Source organism: Schistocerca americana, chromosome 4 (assembly GCF_021461395.2).
Source record: "Schistocerca americana isolate TAMUIC-IGC-003095 chromosome 4, iqSchAmer2.1, whole genome shotgun sequence".
Taxonomy (NCBI): domain Eukaryota; kingdom Metazoa; phylum Arthropoda; class Insecta; order Orthoptera; family Acrididae; genus Schistocerca; species Schistocerca americana.
The window spans coordinates 707,519,659-707,543,271 of record NC_060122.1 but is presented as its reverse complement, the minus strand read 5'-3'; the positions used below and the strand labels follow the sequence as shown (position 1 = coordinate 707,543,271).

The 23,613-nt window shown below is 39.0% G+C and overlaps 1 protein-coding gene across 3 annotated transcripts in view; it reads left to right on the top strand.

The window, feature by feature from the left end:
• The window catches only part of LOC124614005 (papilin), a 256,846-nt gene that overhangs the window by 90,354 nt on the left and 142,879 nt on the right, over positions 1 to 23,613 (top strand). For all 3 annotated transcript variants that reach the window (XM_047142813.1, XM_047142814.1, XM_047142815.1), the window contains exon 19: positions 5,647 to 5,871. In XM_047142813.1, the coding sequence (XP_046998769.1) occupies positions 5,647 to 5,871 (225 nt within the window). The remainder of the gene's footprint in view (positions 1 to 5,646; positions 5,872 to 23,613) is intronic.

The following is a 23,613-nucleotide window of genomic DNA, read 5'->3' as shown; positions in this document are numbered from 1 at the left end:
GAAGTGGAATAAAAATAAGGAAAACTGTGTTGAATGGTAAGCATAAAGAAGCTGAAGAATCTTTTTGTGGCATGAACATTAAAGAGGAAAAAGTTTGCCCATTACTGGGCTGAGACTTCAGCAAAAAGCCTAGCAATTGCAGCAGCAAATAAAATGAGAAGATTCTGAATTTACTGCCAGTGATGGATGGGTGGTTGGATTGGAGAAAAAAGCAATTGGGTATTCACCAGATTACCATTAGTGGACAGACATTATCTGCTGACAAAGAGGCTGTGGCATTGTTTAAAGATTATCTTTCAAAGTTAATTGATGGGGATGGAATTTCTGGTGAACTGTTGTACAACTGCGATGAGAGTGGTTTAAATTACAAGATGCTCCCTATGAAAATGTTTGCTTCAAAACAATACACTGTGGCACCCAGATACAAGATAAATAAGAATGAGATACCATATTGGCTTGTAGTAATGTGACTGGCAACCTCAAACTTAGGCTTACATTAATAGGGAAATCAATTAAACATAGAGCTTTTAAAAAATCCTGAAAAATCAGGAATCACTGCCCTTACATTACACTCATCAAAAGAAAGCTATATGAATTCAGAAATCTGTAGAACCTGGTACCAAAATGAATTCATGCCAACTGCAGAGAAATATTTGGATACAATAATTTACTGAGGAAAGCTCTGCTGCTTCTTGATGATGCGCCTTCTCATCCTGCCAGCTATGAACCCACAGGTGGAGATATCAAAGCATTATTTTTCCACTTAGGGCAAATTGTATAAAGCACTTAGCCTTAGATTAAGACAGAAAATGACCTTAGATCAAACTTAACTTGGAAATCTGCATTGTATAAACATTAATCCTAGATCATGTCACCATGAAATGGGATCATATTTGACTGGTGAAAATTCACAGTTCAAAGTCAGATTCAGCTCTAATTGTTGGTTTGTAGTGTAGTGGCACTATGATTCATTGCTTTTGTTTTTAGCAGATACCAATTGAAATAATAAAAATGTTGTTATTAACACAAAAAATGGCAAGTAAATATGCCACTGATGCTCAAAATACATTTTTTTTATGTGGAAGGTTAGGTTAAGGAAATTACCAGCTACTACATGTACTTAATAATCAATCTCATAACAGTTCCTGGGAGATGACTCGTAATTTATGTGATTAGTTCAAAGGCATTATATAGACACTTAGCAGCAGTATAAAAAAGGAAAATCTGAAATATTTGCAGTGAACAGTTAAGTATGAGAATTTTGACAGCCACCAAAAATGATTCAACATCACTTATAGATGTTCTTTTTCAGCTCGAGTAGCAGTAACTATGCAATTTGTATTAAACTGTTAACTACCAAACACATCCTTAAACTGCTATGACAATTCCATGCCCATTTCGATAAAGAGAACATAAGCAAATATGTCAAAATATACTAACCACAAAACTTTGTTTCATTCATTTCAGTGGCTCAGAGGTTACGTTATGGACTGCAGTGCAGAAGATCGCATGTTCAAACCCATGTCATTTCTTAAACTTCTTCATCCCCCTCCCCTCCCCCTGTTTATTACTACTTTCTCTGCATTATTGGTCATAAAGATAATTGTGACAGCATTACCATGGCATTCCATACCATTGAAACCATACCATACTCTCCATTTTCCAAGCATTCTGGCCACTGTGGGACAGAATTCTGTGTGCAGTAACCCTATGTGATGTGAATTACATTGTTTCCTTTTACTTACTTTACAAATATCTGAGATGAGTCCACAGAGAACAACAGTGATGAGCTCCAATGAGCTGCCCGCACGTTCTATGATGGGGTGAACCCATTCTTGGTGTTAAATAACACATCATTTAAGCTGAGGTTTCATTTGGAGAAGCTGTTGGAACTAAGGCTCAGAGACTATATGATGCAGCCAATCAAAAGAAACCAACCACTGTGTGCAGTGTGCATGTTGCTGTTAACCTTAATATTTTCATGAAAGGGACATTTCAAATAGTGGTTGGTGATCTGTTTAAAGCATACATATCAACAGCTTGCAAAGCTGTCCGTAATGTATTGGCCTTCTCTCTATGCCTTTACCTTACTGGACACAGTGACTTCATCTTTTTTTGTTCCCTTCTCTTTCCCCACTCAATTATATCGTTCTGTATAGTGACCTAACACAGTTTCCAGCAGCAAATCTTTCTCATATTGAGAAAAGTTTGACAATCGGTCCTTTTTCTGTTTACTTGCTCCCATGATTATAGCCAAGCATGTTATGTGCTACCTAAGATCAAATCGGAAACTGCTTCAGTGAACCCAGGATTTCATTATACAATAGAGATGAGTCTTGAACATAGTCTACTTTCTGATCTTATGTCATATTTGATCTCCAGTCAGTGATGCTTATACAATTGGCCCTAACTGTGACTGCTCTCTGTCAGCCAATGGACCTGGACATCCTTGAAATGCTAAAGAAGATGTATTGCCACCATCTTCTCAGTTTGCTGATATCAGTGATTGATAATAAAGAGGACAGTGTAATCTTTTTGAAGAGGATTGACTTGCTGTGTGTTATAAGATGGTTGGCTGAAGTGTGGGAATGTATTCTGAACATATTACTTGTAAGCTCTTGGAAAATTCTTTTAGCCTATGAAGGAGGAACTTTGAATCCACGTGTGAAACTGCAGTCAAAGATGGAAACAAAAATGTCATTTTATTTCTCAAAATATGTCAGTGCAGAGGGTGTCACACAATGGATGGCAAATGACATTGACTGACTAACTGGCAACAATATGGTGAAAATGGTGATGTAGGGAGAAGTAACACAAGAGGAGAAGGCAAACTTAGATGACAGGAGAAACTCATTGAACACTCGGAACGTTCAGGAGGATTGAGCCAGTACTGCAGTACATTAGTGAGCAGGATGAAGCACTGCCAGCTGAATTGCATATTGTAGCATGGAGGAGGGCTCAGGGAGGGAAGCAGTCATCTATCAAAGACTTTTTTAAAAACAGGAACCTGTAAGTTTCATCTTTTTTGTTAGGCCTGGCTTTTCAGCAGATCATTTTGTTTCCTGTAATAATTTTTGAAGGATGCTGTATGTACATAATAAACACTTATAACTAGCATGTATTACATAAGGAGTCAGAAAATATTAATAAAATTAGGTTTTAGTATAAAAAAGGATGTTTTGAAATGTATTGATGGGATCAGAAGAGAGGACTTACAGAACTCCTGTCTATCTGGTTATTTTGTTTTCAAGTTCAACCTCTTGCCACAGTAGGCTGGATAGTCAAGAGTACTGTACTCATCATTAAACCCACTTCTTTTTCTTTTACTTGGACCTCCCCCTCCCCACCAGCATCAGAAATTAATCAGTAACCTGAATCCCAGCTCTAAGCCAAAAATGTATTAAAGTGCACTTCACTGGAGTTGTCTTGATATCTTGAGTTTTCTACCTCAATAATTTACTGATATTACATATCCTTACACAGAAGAAAGTACAATAATTGTTTCAGTATATGTTCTCGATTTGTCAGTATATTTTTGCATTCTTTGAGTTAGAGCATAATTGTACCGATTATTTAAGGGTATGTTTCCAGGTATGCAGCAGAGATTTTGCTTTCATTTCTTACAAAATATTTCTGTGACTAACCCAGCATTTTTCTTCAGGTGCTCCAAGTTTTGTTATTATGTGTACTCTGTGGCTGGACTCCAACCAGACTGAACTATCACTGGTCCTGTCGCACTACTGTTCAGTCTGGTTGGCATCTAGGCAGTGAGTATAATTAACAGCAAAATGTGCAGCACCTGAAGAAAAAGGCTGTGCCAGTCTTAGAAATATTGGGCAAGAAATGGAAACAGCAACTCAGCTTTACATCCTGAAACACACTAGTAATCAGTCAGGGAACATGTATCAATTGCATTTGAATTTGCACATTCTAATCAACATAATACATTATGTAAGGGATATGTGTTATATGTGGACATATATACTTCATTTATAATTGTTAACTTGTATGAATGATGTATTACATTTAAGTTGGTTTGGATCATTTTCAAAAATATCATTAATTTTTAAAGTCTACAGAGTGTTAAAATGTTCAGAGACAGGAGAAGCGAAGTCATTCACCATAGCTTGCTTTTCTTTTGTTGGGATTATCTAAAACGCACCAGCTTCCTCTACTGTATTAGGATATTAGTATGCAACATTATTATCTTGTTTGTATTGTTTTCTCATGCATTTGCAGCCTTTCAACTTATTCTAACACGCTTAAATTGCGTGAATCCGTTAGTGTTTTTACTTGAGGTTTCACTTAAGATCTGTAAAATACTTGCATGTTGCTTTCTGAGCACGTAGTTTAATGAAATGTTATTTGAATATGTGGCATAGTTCTTATATTACTTTTGCAATTTTTTGTGGGTGGTCAGAATGTATGTTACTTACCTGGCATTCTGTAAGCAATGGTAAACCAGTGAATCATCTTAAGAATATTTGAAATACAAGAGAAAGCAATGGAAACATTTAGACATGAGATCATTCAGAAACAAACGTTGAGAGAAGTCTTAAAAGGCTGAAGATTTAGATCTTTCATATACAGATGAGGAGACTCTTTATGTTTTTTTACTTTTTGTATTTGTTCATCATACTAGTATTCCCACTCAGCCCCCACAGTTTCATGAAGTTCCAATAGGTGACAGTGCTAAACGTAGCCTTCCAAGTAGTGTCTGTAACCAGTTGAGGTATCAGAGTTGTGTGCCCACTGGGTTTTTCACCACCTAAAAGAAGACCATCGAAGGACCATTTTTGTCAAACATCATCGGAAGCCATGAAACATGGGTTGATCACTTTGAACCAGAAACCAAATGGCAATCTGTGAAGTGGTGGCACACCACCTCTCCTCGGAAGAAAAAATTCAAAGCTGCACCCTGAGCCAGTAAAGTCTTGACGACAGTCTTCTGGGAGTCTGAACGGGTTATTCTGTTTTATGTCTCCCTCGTGGTGCAACAATCAACTATGAAGTGTATTGTGCTACCCTCAGGAAATTGAAGTAATGACTTCAGCATGTTCATCACCACAGAAATGCAAACAAACTTCTCCTTCTCCATGACAATGCAAGACTTCACACAAGTCTGTGCACTTGAGAGGAGCTCACAAAATTTCATTGGACTGTGCACCCATGCTGCAGCCCGGATCTCACGCTTTTATTCACCCGTTTGCGTATCCCGATAAAGGATGCACTCCGTGGGAAGCATTATGTGGATGATGGGGAGATTACTGGATGCAGCGAGATATTGATTCTGACACTGACAAGTGGAATGGTACTATGTGGGTATATAGGTCCTCCCAGTAAGGTGACATTAGGTCATTGCATTGAATAGAGATTATGTTGAAAAATAGGGTTTTTGTAGCCAAAAGAGTGAGGAATATTACGGTGCATTATTGAACGCCCCCCGTATACCTAGTTTGACCGTATCAGCATTAAGCTTGGTGTAGTCAGTAGTTCACACATGCATGCAAAGGAAAGCTAACTCACATTAAACATGAAATTGAACTTCTGACCCAATCTTTTACTTCCTTTTCTCCCGCACTGATTTTACTGCCCCTCATTGCTTCTTAGCATTAGCTTGATATTGCACATAACATGCACATACAGGCTGTGGTTGTGAGTACACTCGCTATCGGTGCTGCCCGGACAACAAGACTGCTGCACGGGGACCTGGTAATGAGGGTTGTGGCTGCAAGTATACCAAGCACGGTTGCTGCCCAAATAATTACACTCCTGCTGCCGGACCAAACTATGAGGGTTGCCCGTGTCACACATTCCAGTTTGGCTGCTGCCCTGATGGCATAACAATAGCTAGAGGCTTGCATAACCAAGGTATGTTAATTGGTACTATTTTATAATTGCCTTAACACTAATGAACAAAGAATTTTTTGAAGATTTCAAGAAACTGAAGCCAGAAATTAGCAATACCAACACAAGGACTCTCAGAAATATCTGTAGTTATTTAGATGCTTAATTTTTTATTTTTTATTGAGAATATTTGAAACAGGCAGGATAAGTCTAAAAAGGGGAGATGTCTTCGATTTACTGGAGAAATTTGCAAGACAACTACAGACCATTCAGGATGAAAATTAACTTTACAACATTCTGCATTTGGAGTGTTTTTTTTTCAGGAATATTGATAAAATACTTTTTGTCTTTTATTATTTGCTGGTGTTATTTTTTATATATATATATATAATTTAAAAAATCACTTATCATATAGTGAAATTGTTGCACTGTGAATAGACCTGTAAAGAAGAAGTTGAAAATTGTAGATGCAATATAACTTCTTGTTTATGTTAATAGCTTGAATACACAGTTTATGTGCCAGTCTACTGTTTGAAGATTTCAAGAAACTGAAGCCAGACTAGTGGAGACTAGAGGATGAGCAGTTTTCTTTAGTCATTCCATTATTTGTGTTACATCAGTACCTTTCTATTTATTTATGTATCCACAATTTCCTGTTAATTAATTAATATAACATTCACTGAAAGTTGAAAATGCCAACTTTGGTGATATTTAAAGCTGCTACAGAAATGTTCTGATTTTCTAGAATATTAAAATCATTGTCAGTTTGTAGCAGACTGCAAAAGGATTGTTGAGATCAAATCATGAATCAAATTTTAAAAGAGACAGAAATTAATGTATGAAGTTTCTCTGTAATATGTTGTAACAAATCATTGTGACCAAAAGGTTCATTGAATTGTAATACAGCATCAGGTTACCCAGTAAAGAGATCTGGAGATTACAGATATCTACTGCTGAAACATTTGAAGTTCGCGTTCAGACTACATATTCTACATTAGTTATTTCGAGATAACTTGCTTTCATATGTCACCAGAACTACCATTCCTCTTTGACATAAGCTCCTGAAATGCAGACACGAGAGATTTGCTTGCTTCAAAACTAACCAGTGATAAAGTCACATACCAAATCTGTGAAAATTTACCACCTTAAGGCCTGTCAAATAGGTGCAGTTACAACAAACCATGTTGCCTTTCCTCACTTTTATTTCCTTACATAATGATAGAAGATAATAATAATTGTAACCAGAAGTCATAGATATACAGCTAGTTAAACAGGCACTTATTCATTTTATTAAAAAAAAATTGCTTCTCAGTAGTGCTTCTTCTACCCAGAAAATTACCTTAAAATTTGTACTAGTTGGACACAGTGGCACTAAGAATAAGAGCTTCATAGTTTGTTAATTTTACAGATACACGGTGTGGTTTGATCCTGAAGGACACTATCTTATTGTGGTAACTTATTGTTTTCTTGTGACAATCTGCAAACAATTTAGGAACTTCACAAGGCTTCTGAGTTCACATCTTTGTCATTAAAATACTAATGAAAAATGTAACCAAGCAAACTAACTAAAACCTTTTCAGAAGGTAGAGGAAACATCCCTCAAAAAGTTTTATGCAGGTGATACGGCATAGACACAGAGCAGATTTTTTTTGGAACAGAATGGACATTGCTTGGGTTTCGTATTGCAGTTACTTTTGTTTTTCTCAAAATCTTTGGTATTTAGTTACAGATAAGACAACTGTTTTAGAAGTGCACAACCATTGCTTTGTTATAGAACCAAACTGTACGGTCTGCCATGTCAGTCACGTTGTTGAGACCAGGGGGTTTCTACTTCCTTCACCCCAGTAATCATCTTCTTCTTCCTCTTCTTCTTCTTCCTCTTCTTCTTCTTCCTCTTCTTCTTCTGTCTTTTCTGGCACGTAAACGCTGAACTTGTAATTATTTGTTTGAGTTTTGTTGCTTGTGTAGGTGAAACTTAGTAGTCGATGATTCTGAACATGGCTTGGACAGAGCCACTGACCAGGCATTTACCTGCCAGCAGCAGTAGGCCTGGTACAGGCTTTCTGACACTGATTTCAACACTCACAGACCAATCCTTCACCTTGTGTAGTGCTCTGTTTTCATGTGCTTAGTTGTCAGCCACGCAAGCTGATTGCATGTTGTGTTTTACTTAGTACTCGGTCTCTACATGGTCTTCAGACCCTCTGCTTCCCTGTAAATTAACTCCAACATTGAGTTTTGTTCCCTCTACTGGGGTTCAACTCCAGTCCTGTTGATGAGCCACCAGTGGCTCACATAGTTCACATTAGTGCCAACAGTGACACTTCACAGCATTGTCATGACTTGTATGGATGATGAAGTGGCAACATCATTCTTATTTATTTATTTATTTAGTCCTTCAAATCCTATATCTATAGAATATATACAAGGATATTGGACATGGTTAGGTATTTACAAGATAAAATACAGTTTGTATTGCAATCCTAAGGAAGATACTGAAGTAATGTAGCAAAGATTCATACATACAACAAACATTACAGGCAACATACAAAGTAGAATATTAATAATGACTCTTTATTTTTGTTGTATGGCTTTTATATATTCTGTCAGACTGTAAAAGCAATGATCAATTAAATATGCATTTACTTCAACCTTAAAACTACAGAGTTTACCTATTGATTTAACATGGTTAGGTAGATCATTGAAAATCTTTATCCCAGTATGTAGTGTGCCTTTTTGGCGCAATGATGTTCTCACCTGTTTCATATGAAGGTCAGATTTTTGCCTTGTATTGTGTGCATGAATATCTTCATTTTTAATAAGATGTCTGGGTGTCTATCGATATATTGTTTTATAAAAACTGATGTTTCGTAGATAAAAATGCAAGGAAGAGGACGAACTGACAGTTTTTTGAATGTGGGTCTGCATGATTTCGTATCGTTTACCCCTTCAATAATTCTTAGTATTCTCTTTTGCCTCCTGAAAAGTTTAATATTTGTTGTTGTATTGCCCCAGAAGGTTATGCCATATTTAATTACAGAATGCACATAGGAGTAGTATACATTTAACAGGCTGGCTTTGCTGCAACAAGTTTTTAAGATCCATGTCATGTAACAGGTTTTGCTTAGTTTTCTTTGCAAATATTCAATGTGTTCCTCCCAGTTTTTTGTTGTTCTGGAGCCAGAGTCCCAGAAATTTAGTGCTGTCAACACATTCAAGAACTCTGTCCCTAAGTTCTATTTCTATGTTTGGGTGGTGTCTTCCTTTTACATTATAGAAGTTCAGTGCTACTGTCTTTTCTTTGTTTATAATTAGCTTGTTGTAGCTGAACCACTGTTCTACACTGTTCATTGTTTGGATAGCGGAGTCTTTCAGTTTTTCTTCTGTTTTACCACTAATAAGAAAGCTTGTATCGTCTGCAAATTGGAGGGTAGTTTGGCAATACTTGTTGTACATAAGATCATTGACATAGAGGAGAAACAGAATAGGTCCTAATACTGATCCTTGAGGGACATCATATTTCACATTTTCATATCCTGAATAGTAGCAGCTGATTTTGTTATGGTCCGTGTATTGCACTTCAACCACCTGTTTGGGACCACATAGGTATGTCTTGAGCCACTCATTGGATATACCTCTAATTCCTAATTGGCCAAGCTTCTGCAGTAGGGCATTATGATCAATGACATCAAAAGCTTTAGATAAATCAAGACATATGCCTGTCACAAACTCACTTGCATCCAGTTTAGTACAGATTTCATTAAGAAATTCAAATATTGCACTTTCAGTTGAATAGCCTTCCCTGAAGCCATGCTGTGAAGGAGAAAGAATTTTATTTTTATTTAGGAAATCAGACAATCTCTTATAAAAGACTTTTTCTAAAATTTTTGAAAATACAGGCAGTAGGGCTATTGGTCTATAATTTGAAACACATTCTGGATTTCCTTTTTTGAACAGTGGTTTCATTTTTGCTTTTCTTTAAGCATGAACGGAAGGTTCCTGATGCCAGTGAGCTGTTGCACAAGTGTGTCAAGGGTTCAGCTAAGGCAAGACAGCATTTTTTAATAATTGCATCTGGTATTCCATCAATTCCCCATGAGTACCCTGTTTTCAAGGTTTTTATAACTGATAAAATTTCTTCAGTATTTGTGGGTGAAAGGAACAAAGATGTAGACACATTTCTCACACTATTGCATGATGGAGGTGATATTTTGTTGTGTTCTTCCAGTCCACTTACCAACTGTTCACTTATGTTTGCAAAATATTTGTTGAAGGTCCCTGCAATTTCTGTTGCGTAAGAAATCATTTGTCCTTCATAACATAAGTTCATATTTTTATATTGTTTAGTTTCACTTGTTGTTTGATTTTTTGTAACTTCCCATATAGCTTTAGATTTGTTTTTTGAATTTTCAATGTATTTGTCATTTGCCATTGTTTTAGCTTTCCTTACAACATTTTTGAGGATCCTCTTGTAATTCTTCAGGTACAAATGAAATTCAGGAGGCATGTTCTGTGTCTTTGCTATATCGTGCAATCTTCTTTTCTCTGCACAAGATATTCTAATACCTGTTGTAATCCATTTGTTCTTTTTGAAGTTAGGTTGACATTTTTGTTTTTTTAAAGGAAATGCAGGTTCAAAGTATGACATGAAGATTTCCATGAATTTTTCAAACTTTTTGTTAGTGTTTTCACAAGTATACACTTCATACCAAGTTTCTTCACTTAGTCTCTGTACAAAAAGGTTTATTTTTATGTTAGTGAATGTCCTTGAATCTTTTACAAGTTCCTCTTTTTCAGTTGTTTCACTTGGGGTGTGCAAAGCAATAAACTGTACATAGTGATCACTGAAGCCAGTATTAGGATTTCCGGCACAGAAATTGTGATTTACATTTGTGTTTATTAATATCTGACCAATTTTTGAGCTACTTGTTGGTGTAACTCTTGTAGAAGAGTCTATGGTGGCTTTTATGTTATATGTTTCCAGTAGGGTCATCAAGCTTTGCTGGTCTTTTGAGATTTCTTGGAAATCAGTATTAAAATCTCCACATATGGTCACTGTTTTGTTGAAGTTTTTTATAGTATTTAAAGCTGCTTCTAGTTGAAGACAGAAATCATTTAAGTTCCCATCAGGGCTCCTATATACACAGATGATTATTAATTTTAATGCAGAGAATTCAACTGCGGATACTTCAAAAACTTTCTCTTCAGCTAACAGTTCAATGGGTTTTATGTTACAATAATCAATGCCACTTTTAACAAATGTACATGACCCTCCATGACTGGATGTAATTCTAGAAAATGATGATGAAAGATTGAAGTCTGCAAGTTTTGTGACTGACATTGCATCTTTAGGCAGCCAGTGTTCAGTTATACACATTACAGAAGCGTTTTTTAGCTCATCAGTACATAAAATTTCAACTTCACTTAATTTGTTTAGCAATGATTGGACATTTTGATGAATCAGCATGAAATTAAAGGATTTGTTAGGCTTTGGCATATTGTTAGACTTTGGTATATTTAATTGATCACTTACCTTTACCTTGTCAATAAAAAATCATTCAGGTGTGCTGGAAGTACTGCTTTTCTTTTCCCAACTGCACCTAATCTATTGTCATCTGCAGCAGAATTTTCTTCTGTGTCTGATTCCCCTGGTAGTTGTTCAGCTGCTGATCCTACTGTTGATAATATTGCTGCTGGTGTTAGAGCTGGGTCTGCAATTGGTAGAGCTGTTACTGCATTCATTCTTGTTGCTGTGCCTGAATATTGGAGGCACCTTGTTCCTTCTTTTGTTGATGATGTTAGTGAGTGAGGTCTTGCTGGCATTGTTTCCTTCGAATATTTGGGGGGCCAATCCAGGATGATTTTACTTTTAGGTGTTTGATGCCTCTTGATGATAATTTCTTCAATTTTTCCGATGAGCAGGTTTTTCCCCATGTTGTTAACGTGCAATCCATGTAATGTGTGGAATCTGTTCCCAATATTGTTAACATTTACGAGTTCTGCATTTCTGGAGTGTTTGCAAAGTAATGAAATTTGTTGGTTGGCATTGATTATTTCTTTATTTATGCATGACCAAGATGGTAAGTCATGCCGATGTGGGATGTTCAGCACTAAAACATTTGTGTGTGTCAACTGTCCTAAGCACCTTTTTAGCTCTTGTTTTGCTTTGTGTGTTTTGTTTTTATATATGTCATTTGACCCACCAATTATCACAATAAAGTCTTCAGAGGATAAGTCAGCAATGTCTGTCGTTCGTACACAATTGCAAACTTCCAACATAGAGGCACCGGGCTTTATGTAAGCGATTGTTTGTACACTGGACTGACCGTTCAGAAGGCGAGCAAATCCATGACCATGACTGTCTGCCATCACAACTACTTTTCTTCGTTGCATGTTTAGAAGGCCCACCAGCATTATGGCCAAACAATTTAGTATCAGCGCTGGACAAATACTTGATATTTAGGTCACACAAGTGTTCAGGTCTTTCAGTTTCATTTCCTTTCATAACAGTAGTTGTGTTGTTAGGTATTCTTTTGGATGTATCACTCCGCGTATTTGTAGTTTCATATTCAGCTCGGAAGTTGTTTTATCACAAGCACAATGTTTCTTATCTTGCACAGTTGATTTCACACTGAACCTGCTTGTAAACACGATATTAGGCTCATACAATAAGCTTCGTTGAGAATGAGTCACCTTGTTTTTCACTTTGCCTGGAATTTTGTGGTTACTGTGACTCAGGTTTGATGTAGGTTCACACTTGCCGGACGTAAGTTTTTTTAGTTCACTCATCAGAGTATTAATGGGTAGTTGCAGACTACTTACACGATCATTTAACTTTCTGATTCCATCAGTACAATTCGTGCACATGCTGTTTTTATCGGTGTAATTTTCACTTTTTTTCGCATGAACACTATGCATATCAACACTAGCCGCCATGTGACACTCATCCTTTTTTTCATAGTGTTAAGTTGTGGCCACCATAGACCCAGTATTTTTGCATTGTTGGAAGGAGCAGGTGCACCTCCAGGAGCAGCAACAAAAGCTCCAGCAGGAGCACATGCAGGAACTGCTCAGACAGAATGTGGAAGTGCTCTGTAGATACACCATGCTGAACCCAGGCACCTGCTAAGAAATTTTCCTCCTCCCCACGTCACCCCCAACACCATTCACTAGTTTTGCAAGGCTATAGAAATGTGGGAGTATTACATGCACCAATTCTTGCCATACTGCCAGGTAAGGTGCATCATCAATCCATTTGATAAGGCTGCCTTGTTATTGTCCAACAGTGCAGCATTGTATGAAATTGTCCAGACTTTGAAGCCATCTACCATCCTGGAAAACTCTGAGAATCTTTGTCAGTTGCTCACACAGTATTTTGATCGTCAAATCCATGTGCTGGCAGCATGGTTACAGTTTTATCACTACCGCAAGTGACCTGGGCAGTCATATGCAGTGTAGATCACCATTGTGCAAAGTCTATTGTGCAAGTGTCAGTTTGTCACCAGTGTGCTACCTCATTTGTGATCTCACTAATTGGTGGTGATATCGCCCAGTTAAGACCTGATCCAGAGGTCCATGCTAGGGCATTTTCCTGTTCATTTGCCTTTTCTAATCCTTTTTTTCTTTTTTTGCTAAAGTCACTAAGATCACTGAATCATATGGACTTTCAGCAATGGCAAGGGACGTACCACCTGACAACTTGCAGGTGGTCAAGATAAACATGGTGCATGGTAAACAACCCTTGATGATCCGTGGGGTGAGCCAGGTGGCCTTGCCTTCCACTGAGCGAGTGTCTGTTGGTGTCATGGATGATTCAAGTGCAGTGATGTCACAGTGCTGCCCATCTCACCCTGCATTGGGCTTGACAGATACAAGTAAATCAAAACATTGTTATCCCCACTCACAATGTTATTTGGATTCTCAAAGTTGCTCCCCTTCCACATTTATTTCTGCCCAATGAGCAAGCTGGTGGTCCTGACCTAATTCTCATTTAGTTCACATTCATAGAATTACCTGCATATAGATGTCATGTGTGGGATGTGCCACGAAGTAGACCATTTGGCAACAGTTTGTGACAGTGGGAAAACTGCAGGGTGATTATTGGAGGACCCAGCGTTTTCCCTTAGAGTCGCAGATGGTCTCTAGTGCCCCACAAACTTCACCCCAGCATATTCAACTGATTTTGTTATTGGATGGGCAACCGATTGAGTTTTCGGGTAGACGCAGGAGCGATGGTCTGTCTCATTAACCGACACACACGCCTGTCTGTTGAGCTGTCTTGCATTACAATGGCCTGTACATATTGTTGTGCCTTACAGCAGAAGGAAAAAGGAGAACTCATGATCATGCCCTGAAATCATGCGATAGTCAGCTGCCTGCCATGCCATCCTCAGTCGTTTATCATTGGATGTGTTATGGAGGGGCAGTGGAATCAGCACGCTACATTCCCAAACAATGCCACACTTTGACCTCTCATCAGGTAGCCCCTCAGTTGGCATAGCAAGGCTGAGCCCAACTCGGTCCGGTCCTCCCACCCAGGAAAAATTCATGACAGTACCAGGAACTGAACCAGCGTCCCCACATGAAGGTCTTCCATATTGACAATTGGACTATGGAGGCTGACATGTCTAATAGCAATCATTTTATTCCTTTGATGGGACAGTTATCTGTTTCTACACATTATAAAAATATGGAATGGCAACTGACATTGTTAGTGATTAATTCACCATTGGATCAAGATACGTTTGGGCTAGATACCTTTTATGTTTTTGGCTTCCAGGCAGTTGACAAAATACATTTGATATCTCATTCTGTCCCTTTCCAATATTTGAACTCTTTTCTATGGTTGTGTGACCTGTTGTTTGAGAATACCTTGTGGTGGGTAGGAAATTTCGAGATAATCATGTCTCTTAAGCCATCTGCAATATCTAAATTTTGTCCCCCCCCTCCCCCCCCCCCCCCCCAAAAAAATAAATAAATAAATAAATAAAATCCTTTTGCCATGCACAACAAGGTCAAGGCCAAGTTGCAGCATTGGCAGGACATTGGCATTGTTTCTCCTATTCCATCAAGACAGTGGGCCATCCCTTTTGTTCCTCATTCAGTCCTCATTGCACATTGCCAGATAGGAGTGCGAACTTTTTTGCAGAAGCAGGCACTATTCCTCAATTACTGAATTATTGTTATGACATTTGATACTGGTCCACCACATAGCATGCAAATTGGGATGCACAATTGTAGTTCTCAGTGGGACCAGATACAGAGTTCGACTAACAAGAGACTCTCATTTTCATCTTGGATGATGCCTTTCAGCAAACTTTGCTGCATTTTTCCTTTGATAGTGCATGATGTCATGGCTGCCAAGGCTGCCAACCTGCTTTTCTGGAAAATTGTTTCAGTTGTCCAGGCGGGGTGGCCCAAGCATGCTCTTTTGGGAGCAGTTCTGGCACGGCATACTTTTTTTTCTCTCCTAAGTAATCAGCTCAGTGTCGTCCTCTTGAATGAAGTGACATGTACGAAAATGATAGAGAAAAGTACGTTTGCTGCTGCTAAAATGTTAAAACACTTTTCTCGGATTATGTGGTAAGTTTACACTGTTCATCTTTTCCACTATTTCGCACATATTTTCCACGTTTGACTTACGAAGTTCATAACCTAACATTAAACCTTTTTGTCACAGGGATATGAATTTCACCTCATTCTAGAGCAGACAAAGACCATATATTGAGACAAATTACACCTGATGATGCACCCACAGGATCCGAAATGCATCATGTACTTAAAAATACACAAAAAGTTGTGACTCAAGGTGTTTTTTAATTCATACCTCCAGTCTATTGAATACAGTCACGATTGAAGCTAAAACATACGGATAAAAATATTAAAAAAAGTTTTTAGTTTAAACACAGCGGAGATGCTGAGTCACGCTAGGCACAACAAAAAGATTCACACAATTAAAGCTTTCGGCCATTAAGGCCTTTGTCAACAGTAGACACACATACACACACAGACACACACACACACACACACACACACACACGCACACACACACATATGTAAACGCAACTTGCACACACATCTGTAGTCTCAGAGAGCTGGGTGTGGTTTCAGCTCTCTGAAACTATAGATCTGTGTGCAAGCTGCATTTACATGTGTGTGTGTGTGTGTGTGTGTATGTGTATGTGTGTCTACTGCTGATAAAGGCCTTAACGGCCGAAAGCTTTAATTGTGTGAATCTTTTTGTTGTGCCTATCGCGACTCAGCATCTCCGCTATATCATGACACTCAACAGTTGTTGTTGTTGTTGTGGTCTTCAGTCCTGAGACTGGTTTGACGCAGCTCTCCATGCTACTCTATCCTGTGCAAGCTTCTTCATCTCCCAGTACCTACTGCAACCTACATCCTTCTGAATCTGCTTGGTGTATTCATCTCTTGGTCTCCCTCTACGATTTTTACCCTCCACACTGCCCTCCAATACTAAATTTGTGATCCCTTGATGCCTCAGAACATGTCCTACCAACCGACCCCTTCTTCTAGTCAAATTGTGCCACAAACTTCTCTTCTCCCCAATCCTATTCAACACCTCCTCATTAGTTATGTGATCTATCCATCTAATCTTCAGCATTCTTCTGTAGCACCACATTTCAAAAGCTTCTATTCTCTTCTTGTCTAAACTATTTATCATCCATGTTTCACTTCCATACATGGCTACACTCCATACAAATACTTTCAGAAACGACTTCCTAACACTTAAATCAATACTCGATGTTGACAAACTTCTCTTCTTCAGAAACGCTTTCCTTCCCATTGCCAGTCTACATTTTATATTCTCTCTACTTCGACCATCATCAGTTATTTTACTCCCCAAATAGCAAAACTCCTTTACTACTTTAAGCGTCTCATTTCCTAATCTAATACTCTCAACATCATCTGACTTAGTTCGACTACATTCCATTATCCTCGTTTCGCTTTTGTTGATGTTCATCTTATATCCTCCCTTCAAGACACTATCCATTCTGTTCAACTGCTCTTTCAAGTCCTTTGCTGTCTCTGACAGAATTACAATGTCATTGGCAAACCTCAAAGTTTTTATTTCTTCTCCATGGTATTTAATACCTACACCGAATTTTTCTTTTGTTTCCTTCACTGCTTGCTCAATATACAGATTGAATAACATCGGGGAGAGGCTACAACCCTGCCTCACTCCCTTCCCAACCACTGCTTCCCTTTCGTGCCCCTCAACTCTTATAACTGCCATTTGGTTTCTATACAAATTGTAAATAGCCTTTCACTCCCTATATTTTACCCCTGCCACCTTCAAAATTTGAAAGAGAGTATTCCAGTCAACATTGTCAAAAGCTTTCTCTAAGTCTACAAATGCTAGAAACGTAGGTTTGCCTTTCCTTAATCTAGCTTCTAAGATAAGCCGTAGGGTCAGTATTGCCTCATGTGTTCCAATATTTCTACGGAATCCAAACTGATCTTCCCCAAGTTCGGCTTCTACTAGTTTTTCCATTCGTCTGTAAAGAATTCGCGTTAGTATTTTGCAGCCGTGACTTATTAAACTGATAGTTCGGTAATTTTCACATCTGTCAACACCTGCTTTCTTTGGGATTGGGATTATTATATTCTTCTTGAAGTCTGAGGGAATTTCACCTGTCTCATACATCTTGCTCACCAGATGGTAGAGTTTTGTCAGGACTGGCTCTCCCAAGGCTGTCAGTAGTTCTAATTAGAATGTTGTCTACTCCGGGGGCCTTGTTTCGACTCAGGTCTTTCAGTGCTCTGTCAAACTCTTCATGCAGTATCATATCTCCCATTTCATCTTCATCTACATCCTCTTCCATTTCCATAATATTGTCCTCAAGTACATCGCCCTTGTATAGACCCTCTATATACTCATTCCACCTTTCTGCTTTCCCTTCTTTGCTTAGAACTGGGTTTCCATCTGAGCTCTTGATATTCATACAAGTGGCTCTCTTCTCTCCAAAGGTCTCTTTAATTTTCCTGTAGGCAGTATCTATCTTACCCCTAGTGAGATAAGCCTCTACAGCCTTACATTTATCCTCTAGCCATCCCTGCTTAGCCATTTTGCACTTCCTGTCGATCTCATTTTTGAGGCGTTTGTATTCCTTTTTGCCTGCTTCATTTACTGCGTTTTTATATTTTCTCCTTTCATCAATTAAATTCAATATTTCTTCCGTTACCCAAGGATTTCTACCAGCCCTCGTCTTTTTACCTACTTGATCCTCTGCTACCTTCACTACTTCATCCCTCAAAGCTTCCCATTCTTCTTCTACTGTATTTCTTTCCCCCATTCCTGCCATTTGTTCCCTTACGCTCTCCCTGAAACTCTGTACAACCTCTGGTTTAGGTAGTTTATTCAGGTCCCATCTCCTTAAATTCCCACCTTTTTGCAGTTTCTTCAGTTTTAATCTACAGTTCATAACCAATAGATTGTGGTCAGGGTCCACTCAACAGTAAGACAATAAAATGTGAAAACTGTCAGTGGCAAATTTAATGACTAGCCTTTGTTTGCCACAACTCATTAAACATGCTCAAACCGTGAGAGACAGTCCAGTACAGAAACAAATGAGTGCATACACACTCCTCAGGACAACCACAGGAAAATGACGCAAAAACTAGGAAGATAACCAGGATGCCCAGTGTCACAACACTTGTATATCAAATTCAGAATTGCTGTCCATAGTTGGAAACGGGTGTTCACCATAGAATTTACAGTCCTCAGGTGAGACAGATTCCCAAACCAGCTTTGCTTCCTCCAGTTGGTTAAGTGGCTGACACTTTGAATTTCAACCTGTCAGTGCGAACTACATACACCCCAAGCCAGGCTGCCGACTTCAGGTAATGTCCAGTTCACAGGGATGTCAACACATCTGTGACAATTGCAGAGCCCAAACTATACACAGTTCTGCTGACAAGACCAAACTCGATGAACATGCCTTGCATGTCCATATATTGTTGCTCGGCTCTGCCTCCCTGCCCTCTAATACGAAGCATCCTTCAGTTACCCAGCAACTGGTCAAAGACATTCATCATGTACAGCTACTGTCGATACAAGCAAGTGACTCCGAAATGGAACATGTACAGCTAGTGGTGTTAATATAAGTATCTACACCCTGCACAAATTGTTAGGTGTGCTCTTTTCTCCCATGTTTTCTAGTTAAGGCAGCCAAAAATGTTCTAAAATCCAAAATTTTTTATTTGAGGTATTTCACTAACATGTTTTCCTAGTAAAAGTATACATTTTTGGATACTGAAAAATTAAGGTTACAAGATTGTAATATTCCATTTTTGTAGGGTTAGCACTCCAAAATTTGAATAATTTTGCAACAACATTTTTGAGTAGTAACATTTTCATTGTCACAGAATTTATATAAAATGCAATATGTTTGTTTAGAAGAGGATCAGAGCTTTCAAATTAGTTTGTTTAATCCTAAAACAAACAATTGTCAATGGGGTTGGATTTTTTTAAGTGCACATAGTTTTCTTGCATCTTAAATTTTGAATGTTTCCTTATACAAAATGTTTCTACACAAAATACTTTGAACAATAAGCCTTCCAAAGATACAGTTTGAAAAACAAATTTGGTACTTTATGTTTAGATAGTATAGAACATATCAAATAAATGAAAGAGAGAAGACAAAAAATGTATATTTGTTTTATGAGTGGTATCAGAAGGCAGATGAAACTATCCTACATTGATCAACCAAACTGAAATATAATTTTGAAATAATATTCAAGCTTTAACAGCCACCCATGGTGAAAACTTTGTAATTACTTTTTCCCTCTAAACACCTACAGATTTGTATTTGAGAAAGTAATTGGAATCAGTAAGTCAGAAATAATTACTGTTGAAAATAATTTGTGTTTGGCAGAGGCTTTTAATTTTGTAAACCATGGTACCCTCACAAAAAATTTAATGTATTATTGAATAGTAGGCAGAGCAGATTATGGTTTTTTATCTGCGTGACAGAAAGCTGTGTGTATCAGTTGTGAGAATTTTGATGACAAAAAATAATTCCCATATGTAGACATGATGATTATGCAATACATAGCTTTATTGCACAACTGATCATAACCAGGAATAAATCTAATGATTGTCTCTAACTAGTAGTCTGTAATGTATGTGTATATGAATTATCTTATTTTAAATTGGTCTAAACTTGTAAATAATTTGATGTGTCCTATATCCTTGTAAAAAGAGAATTACGGATGAATAAAGCTACTACAACTACTAAATACAAACAATAATGAACAAAACTCTACATTGATAATACAGGGTGTTTCAAAAATGACCGGTATATTTGAAACGGCAATAAAAACTAAACAAGCAGCGATAGAAATACACCGTTTGTTGCAATATGCTTGGGACAACAGTACATTTTCAGGCGGACAAACTTTTGAAATTACAGTAGTTTTAATTTTCAACAACAGATGGCGCTGCAAGTGATGTGAAAGATATAGAAGACAACGCAGTCTGTGGGTGCGCCATTCTGTACGTCGTCTTTCTGCTGTAAGCGTGTGCTGTTCACAATGTGCAAGTGTGCTGTGGACAACATGGTTTATTCCTTAGAACAGAGGATTTTTCTGGTGTTGGAATTCCACCGCCTAGAACACAGTGTTGTTGCAACAAGACGAAGTTTTCAATGGAGGTTTAATGTAACCAAAGGACCGAAAAGCGATACAATAAAGGATCTGTTTGAAAAATTTCAACGGACTGGGAACATGACGGATGAACATGCTGGAAAGGTAGGGTGACCACGTACGGCAACCACAGAGGGCAACGCGCAGCTAGTGCAGCAGGTGATCCAACAGCGGCCTCGGGTTTCCGTTCACCGTGTTGCAGCTGTGGTCCAAATGATGCCAACGTCCACGTATCGTCTCATCCGCCAGAGTTTACACCTCTATCCATACAAAATTCAAACGCGGCAACCCCTCAGCGCCGCTACCATTGCTGCACGAGAGACATTCGCTAACGATATAGTGCACAGGATTGATGACGACGATATGCATGTGGGCAGCATTTGGTTTACTGATGAAGCTTATTTTTACCTGGACGGCTTCGTCAATAAACAGAACTGGTGCATATGGGGAACCGAAAGCCCCATGTTGCAGTCCCATCATCCCTGCATCCTCAAAAAGTACTGGTCTGGGCCGCCATTTCTTCCAAAGGAATCATTGGCCCATTTTTCAGATCCAAAACGATTACTGCATCACGCTATCTGGACATTCTTCGTGAATTTGTGGCGGTACAAACTGCCTTAGACGGCACTGCGAACACCTCGTGGTTTATGCAAGATGGTGCCCGGCCACATCGCACGGCCGACGTCTTTAATTTCCTGAATGAATATTTCAATGATTGTGTGATTACTTTGGGCTATCCGAAACATACAGGAGGCGGCGTGGATTGGCCTCCCTATTCGCCAGACATGAACCCCTGTGACTTCTTTCTGTGGGGACACTTGAAAGACCAGGTGTACCGCCAGAATCCAGAAACAATTGAACAGCTGAAGCAGTACATCTCATCTGCATGTGAAGCCATTCCGCCAGACACGTTGTCAAAGGTTTTGGGTACTTTCATTCAGAGACTACACCATATTATTGCTACGCATGGTGGATATGTGGAAAATATTGTACTATAGAGTTTCCCAGACCGCAGCGCCATCTGTTGTTGACAGTTGTAACTCCTGTAATTTTGAAAGTTTGTCTGCCTGAAAATGTACTGTTGTCCCAAGCATATTGCAACAAACGGTGTATTTCTATCGCTGCTCGTTTAGTTTTTATTACCGTTTCAAATATACCGGTCATTTTTGAAACACCCTGTATATACTCTCTGACAAACCAGCAATTCATCTTTCTCAACTCTACATTGATAATATATTCTCTCTGCCAAACCAGCAATCTCTTACTTGCCCAGTAATCCTCCCTTTTGAAGCTGAGTGCTTCTGGAATATTGAGGTACTGGTGCTTAACCTGTCAGCCAGCCCTTGTGATGTGATGATTGGCTTGGGGGGGGGGGGGGGGCATGTGTGTTGTGGCAGCAGCTGACAGGACAGTCCAGGGCTCTTGAGTCTCCTGGGAGGCTGCAGTATCAGTCCTCATTGTAGGCTCAGAGCAGGCCAGTGGAAAAGTGATGGGATTGTGCTGTAGAGGTTCATTTTTTTAGAGGTAGGCAGGCTTTAGTCACACTACGGTGACTGTTTTGTGCCTGCTGTTCTGGACAATCTTGAAAGTGTTATTCTCTTTTGAGGGAACTCTTTAGGGACCAGTTTGTGGTGGGTGCACAGTGTCAGCTCTTGAGCCAGACATGTGTGATGTAAGCATATCCTGACAGGAGGGCCTGCATGCTGACATTTCATCTGGGAGCTGAACCATTGTGTGAACTTTGTCACTGTTTCTGAAACAGTTGGCTAAAGTGGTGTTGGTACGATGAGTACGTCTAGCACACATAACTGCTTGCCTACACTAGTTGGGTTGGCAAACATTGCAGATCCTTGTTTACTAAGGTGCATGGGTCTAACAATGCCATTGGCAAGGCATCCATACACACTGATGAGCAACACATCAGTGCCGTCTTTGGCATGTCATGAAGCCTCTCCATCATTCCATTACTAGCATGATGTTAGTGAGTGGTGTGAAGATGGTTGCAGCTAAATAGTTGAAGAAGCTCATTAAACAGCTGTGACACAAACTGGCATCTGCAGTCAGTCGTAATGGTTTGAGGAATGCCAGAGCTCAAAAACCACGTTAGCAACAATGCCTTTGCAACCGCCTCGTTGGAGATGTCTTGTATGGGAGTAGCTTTGGGTCACCACGTAAAACTATCCACTACAGTAACTAGATAGTGGTGACCATCAGAATAGAGTAACAGTCCTATGATGTCCACATGTGTGAGTGAAAATCTTGCTTTCAGTGTTGGAAAATGTGCAACTGGTGTGAAGGCATATCAGCCGATTTCACCTCACTGGCAATTGACACACTCAGCAGTACTTCTGACTTCCTTGCCACACCACCTAGCTTACCACTAACCCTGCTCCCTGGATGAACCAGTTTAAAACTGTGTGTCAGAATTCTGTGGAAATTTATGGATGTTGTTTGTCTTGGCATGTGTTGCACAAGAGACTCATGGCACAATATGGATCGAAATACGTCTCAGTTGCAGGCTTGTGTGTTCACTTTGGAGTAGTTGTGCCACACTGTGTCCTCTTGGTGCTTGGCCACTATCTTAACCCGTGGCAGAGCATGTAGGCTCGCACTATTCCGTGACAGACAATCTGCGATAATGTTGTTTCTGCCTCAGGTGTGATTCACATCAGTTGTAAATTGTGGTGTATATTCTGCTTGCCTACAATGCTGCAGGAGCCATTATCCATTGTGCCTTGGAAGAAACAAGTTAGTGGTTTGTGGCCAGTAAAAGTTGTAAAATGTCTTCCTTCCACAGACAAACAAAAACGGTTAATGACCATATAGATTGCCAGCAACTTGTGATATATAGCACTCCATTTCCTCTACCACAGCATAAGATTCTCCAAGTAAAAGGTGAACAGTTGCCATCAGTCATTCACTCTCTGCTGCAGTACTGCACCAATTGCATTTTGGCTCAAGTGTATCATTGGAGGAAATGGAGCACTAACCTGCAGTTAAGCGAGCCGTGCCACTCTGCCAAATATTGCTTAACTTTATGAGATGCAGTGTCACTCGCTGAACTCCAAGGTACCTTCCAACTACCAAATGTATTCTTTT